Source organism: Suillus subalutaceus (assembly GCF_016647625.1).
Source record: "Suillus subalutaceus strain FC151 chromosome Unknown DFJ58scaffold_882, whole genome shotgun sequence".
In the NCBI taxonomy this organism is placed as follows: Eukaryota; Fungi; Basidiomycota; class Agaricomycetes; order Boletales; family Suillaceae; genus Suillus; species Suillus subalutaceus.
Genome location: NW_024541131.1, coordinates 543 through 5,215, shown reverse-complemented (window position 1 = coordinate 5,215; position 4,673 = coordinate 543). Strand labels below are relative to the sequence as shown.

The 4,673-nt window shown below is 48.6% G+C and overlaps 2 protein-coding genes across 2 annotated transcripts; both read right to left on the bottom strand.

Annotated features, from left to right (window-relative positions):
* Positions 1-773: 773 nt before the first annotated feature.
* On the bottom strand, positions 774-2,027 carry DFJ58DRAFT_740078 (uncharacterized protein; the record flags this gene model as incomplete). Its single annotated transcript, XM_041387070.1, has 2 exons — positions 774-1,308; positions 1,360-2,027. 2 exons carry the CDS (start codon positions 2,025-2,027, stop codon positions 774-776), a joined length of 1,203 nt encoding a protein of 400 aa, XP_041234575.1.
* A 770-nt stretch (positions 2,028-2,797) lies between these two features.
* On the bottom strand, positions 2,798-4,336 carry DFJ58DRAFT_740077 (uncharacterized protein; the record flags this gene model as incomplete). The annotated part of the gene is made up of 4 exons (XM_041387069.1): positions 2,798-3,108; positions 3,158-3,368; positions 3,883-4,116; positions 4,169-4,336. The coding sequence occupies 4 exons, from the start codon at positions 4,334-4,336 to the stop codon at positions 2,798-2,800; spliced, it is 924 nt and encodes a 307-aa protein (XP_041234574.1).
* Between the last annotated feature and the right edge of the window lie 337 nt (positions 4,337-4,673).

Genomic DNA, 4,673 nt, shown 5'->3' with positions numbered 1-4,673 from the left:
AGATTGTGTCATTTACCGCACTCGGTGTTCAAAATGACTTGCCTCGAGGGGGGTGTCTCTGTGCCCCCCCATAGTGTTTCCTGCTGTTTGATGTCCACCGTTAGGTTAATGCTACTGTCTGTTTGGTGTAGTGCGATTGGGTGTGCTATTTGATTCTCAATTGTGGCTGAGCATTTTTCGTCCGATATGCTTATGGTGTCTGTCTTGTAGTCATGGACTGCTTTGAATGCTTGTAGCATTGGTTTCCCCAGAAGGAATCCCCATCCACCTCCACTATCAAAGACTTCGAAGTCCCCTCGCGTCTTTACTCCATTGATGCTGATGATACATTCCACTTTGCTAGTGAGTTGACTATGTTTCCATTTGCCATCCTCAGTTTCCGAGTTGATTGGCTCCAGTTATCTAAACGGTGTTTAATTTTGTTATAGATCGACGTGCACATTGCGCTAATCATTGCACCATCGTCAAACAGTCCCTGGACTCTTACTGTTTCTCCCTGGGGTCCTTCTAATGAGATAGAGTGGGTGAAACGGTACCGCCTCTTCGCCGTCCAATTGGTCCTTAGTTGTTGTCACATGCCCCGCCGAGTACAGGTCAACGACTGAGATGGATTCGCAGGATTGGAGTACAGTTGTGGGGGGAGTAGCTACAGGCTCATTGGAAGATTTAGGGCAAAATGGTGGGTGGTAGTCCTCGCACGGTGCCTCTTCGAGTGCGAGGACAGTGCTTTGGCTATATACTTTCATTGATTTGGGTCAGCGTAGTGCCTCTTTCTACGCCGACCCGTTGCCTTTTCCCTCCTCCTGCTCTGGTATTTCTTCAATCCAGGCTGACATGTACTGCGGTATATGGCCAGTGACGAGCGAGATTGGAGTAGCTGTTGCGCGGTTGAATGGTCCTAACACCTTGCTTACTATTGCTCTCCAGGCGGCCTCTTTGTGCGAGAGTCTTTCTGCGTGGTCTGCTGGCAGTACACAGTTTCTGCCGTTGTGCCCGTGGGTCCCGCAGTTGAAACATTCGCTCGAGGCGATTACTGCTGTGCCCGGCTTTAAGGGGTACCCTGTCTCTGGTGTGACCCTTGTGTACTCACCCCATTTCGCATTCCACTGTGCGATTTGTGACGTATATGCTGTGTGGCCTGCAGGGGTATCGGGATGGTGTATGGATGATGAGACGAGTTGTCGGGTTGCGTTCTTAAGGTCCTCCGTGATCACAAGAGGTTGGGGAACTGATGCTGGTTGCCTGGTAAACATGGGCTGTGGGTGTTGAGTTGCCTGGAGGGTGGGCATGCGCGTGACAGTGTTGTTGCTCAAAGGTACGTTGGGTGCTTTCGTGGGATTGACAGCCATTCATGCGAACTGGTTCTGGAGTGTGGCAAGTGAGTCCTGCATGGGGTTGCATTGTTGCAATCGTGCAACGTCTGCGCGTAGCATGTTTACTTCGTGCTCTTGTTTGCTATGCTGCTCCTTCTTTTCTAAGACTCTATTGCCTTTGAGCTCTTTGACCTCTGTCGTGAACGCGGCCCAATCCGTGTATTCATCAGCTTTCAGTAGGTCTTTGATAACGCTCGGTAGTCTCCCTCTAACCTGCCAGATCATTGAGGCACCTGCCTCGATTCCTGCTCTCGAGGCTAACTGCAGCGCTTTGGTTGCCCAAGCTTCATGTGTCCAGCATTCCCTGTCATGCAAGGTAGTCTTCGTTCCTACCTCTGCATCTGACATGAGGTGCTCAATCAATTCTCTCTCATACTCCGCTTTAGTCTTCTCTGCAACTACAATTGGTGGCCAATGGACTTCGAACGCGGTTACGAACGCTGCCCAACTTGTTTTTGGGCTTGGTAAGAGTACTTTGAACCATACTTCGGCGTCCAATCCTGTGCCTAAGTAATCGCCGAACGCTTCTACTTTCTCGGCGATGACCGTAACTGACTGCTGTCTCATGGCGCGGTTAAATGACTTTAGGAAGTCTGCTGGGTTTTCTGACTTGCACCTGTCTCCATGGAAGATTTGTGGTGTTTCCGTCAACATGGTGCTTCTGGGTTGTACTAGTGCGAAGAATTCGTCAAGGTTGTAGTCTGGGATTGTCGAAGTTAGGGTGAGCGGTTTCGTTTTCAGACGGCATAATGATAATTCTGTATAGAGTTCCGGTTAGCTCAAAGTCTAGGGGTGGGACGTCGAGTTCTGGGAAGGAATGATACTATGTTCTTCGACGCTGCTGAGAGAGCTGAGAGATGAACTGTGAGAGCGTTCCTCTGGTGTGTCAAGCGGGGAGGATGCTTCAGAGGTTGTTGTCAATGAGTGTGCTTTCCACAAGCCTGCCTTCTTTAAATTTTTTTCCGTTGTTGCGTGTCCGTCGGATTTTCTAGTCCTTAAGCTGCGTTTCATCAGTTTCTGATGATACTCCACGTAAATGATAGCTTGATACAGCCCTTTTTTGTATTTTGCAGGTGTCTTTTGTGGACACCTGCCGTCTAGCTTAGCCTTTTGGGCATAACGCGACGTAACTGAGTGGGCTGCTGTTTGACGTGTGCTTGTTGGCGAACACGTTGTCTTTTGGCGCTTTTAACTTGCGGCCGAGTATGCTATCTCGGGTGGCTAAAAACTTCTTTACTCAGGTGTGACTGAGCGACTGCAGGCCGAAGCAAATGCTAATGCAATGAAATTGGCAAGGTTTGAATGTGCTCTGTTCACCACGTTGGAGTAGTGGCCAATGGACTTAGCTTAGAACAAGGCTCAACCAGTGGAGATGATGATGTGCTCTACGAACAGGCTCAGGCTTATGCTACCTGCTGACTAAGCTAAGGAAAGAGCCGACAGGCTCTTGGTGTGTGGCTCTTGTCCTTGGGACCCCTGGTCCAACGTCGGAGTTGTTGAAGATCGTTAAGTTGCCCAATGCCAAGGGATGCCTTCCATCGTCGCAGAGTATCAGCAACTTTGGACCGGTGGGTGCGTTCGTCTGCAAGTCGAAGGTTGAAGTCAACATTGTTAAGAGTGTTGCCAGCACAGAGCTGCATCTCAAGAGCATGAACAGAATCGTCCAGGTTACTGAGTGTTCGCTCAAGGGTCAAAATCTTCGATATTTGCTCGTCATTGTTGGTTTTTGATCTCCCTTTCTATTAATGTTAGGGAAATATGAAAATATAAAATAAAGCACGCACTGGATAATGGTTTCGTATGGTGCTCGACCTGAGCCCTCCATTCCGGGCGTATATTAGCTTCATCTACAGAGAGTTGTCGAAGCGCATGTTCTGCACTGCTCTTCTTTGTCTGGCAACGAGTCCATCTGTGACTCAGCCACTCGCCAAATGTATCGAGATTTTTGCCGTCAAGATGCCGAACTTGCGCATTCAGCACAAAAAGCCGTTGGTTCTTAATGTTAGTCAGTCAAGGTATACGAATTAAGATACTTACCCCCAGAGACCCACAAAGGGGGGGATCAACATCTTGAGAGCGCTCCACAGGCACTCACAGCCTCTCCGTCAGAAAGTCCAAACCCTTCACATTTGCGAGGGTGATAAATAAGCTGACAAGGCCACTGATGTCCGTACACGTGAAATACGGATATAGAAAAGACGATACGTGAGAGAATACCTTGCTCGAGAAAGTTGGTATTTAAGACAACTACGCTCGAGCTGACATGCAATATCATACAAGGATACCGACGGTCATGGTTGGCGGAAGATGTCGAAGAGCTTTTTAATAAGTGCAAGCGCATAATATTATTTTTCACCTGCTGATGTCATATTGACCAACCCATAAGACACAATCATGACGACAAAGTAAGGCCATGATTCCCGTATCGGCGAAGAAATGGGTGCTAGCTTTCTCTTGTTTTTCGTCGGCAGCAAGAAAAGATTCCCTGCAGGCATCCCAATGTCGATACAGGGATGCGCATACCATCTTCGTACCCGTCTTCATTGCCTTCCGGCTTCTTGCGTTTTGTTCCACGACCAGGTAGGGAGCCTCGACAGGCAAGTACGTGAGCTTCCATCCATGCGACCTCTTCGTCCAAAATGAAAACTGATCGTGTTGGGTTTGGCGGATCTAGGCCATCGGCCCCATGTGGAATTGTCTGACCGTTTCTGTGTGAAGCATGCATCGATGCATACATGGCAATCTAGCCTGCAAAAAACATCAGCACGGGGGAAAACACGGTAGGAAAGACGTACTTGGAGATGCGAACCATGATCCTTTTGCCAATCCTGCATTTCCAAAACAAACTGGACAACGTGAACGGAGATAATCGCTTGGTTGTGCGGGAAACGATTGTCCCCCCAAAGAATGCGAAGAAGATGTTGTGAAATGAGGCCTGTATACGTGGTGTCTCCAGCATTCATCACAAGGACTGAGTACCAATGATAATGCGGTTACTGAAGCGGGGCGAAGATTGTCCTGAAGATGCCGAGAGCTTAGCTTACTTCAAAAAAGAATCGTGCAGGCAGACCTTGGTAGAAAGTTTGTAACCCCGAGCTGTTAGAAAAACTTCCAATGCTTCACACCAGGCTGTTGTATTGGGGGTGATCCGTACAAAAAGAGTTCTAACGAGCCTCTAGTACATGTAGGGTCAACAGCAAGAGATTGGAGCTATGGGTGCACACGCAAATAGCCCCAACTTAAGAAGTTGAAGGGGTGCGGGTGCGCAGGGGCAGCAGTCAATGTTCAAAACCTCTAAAT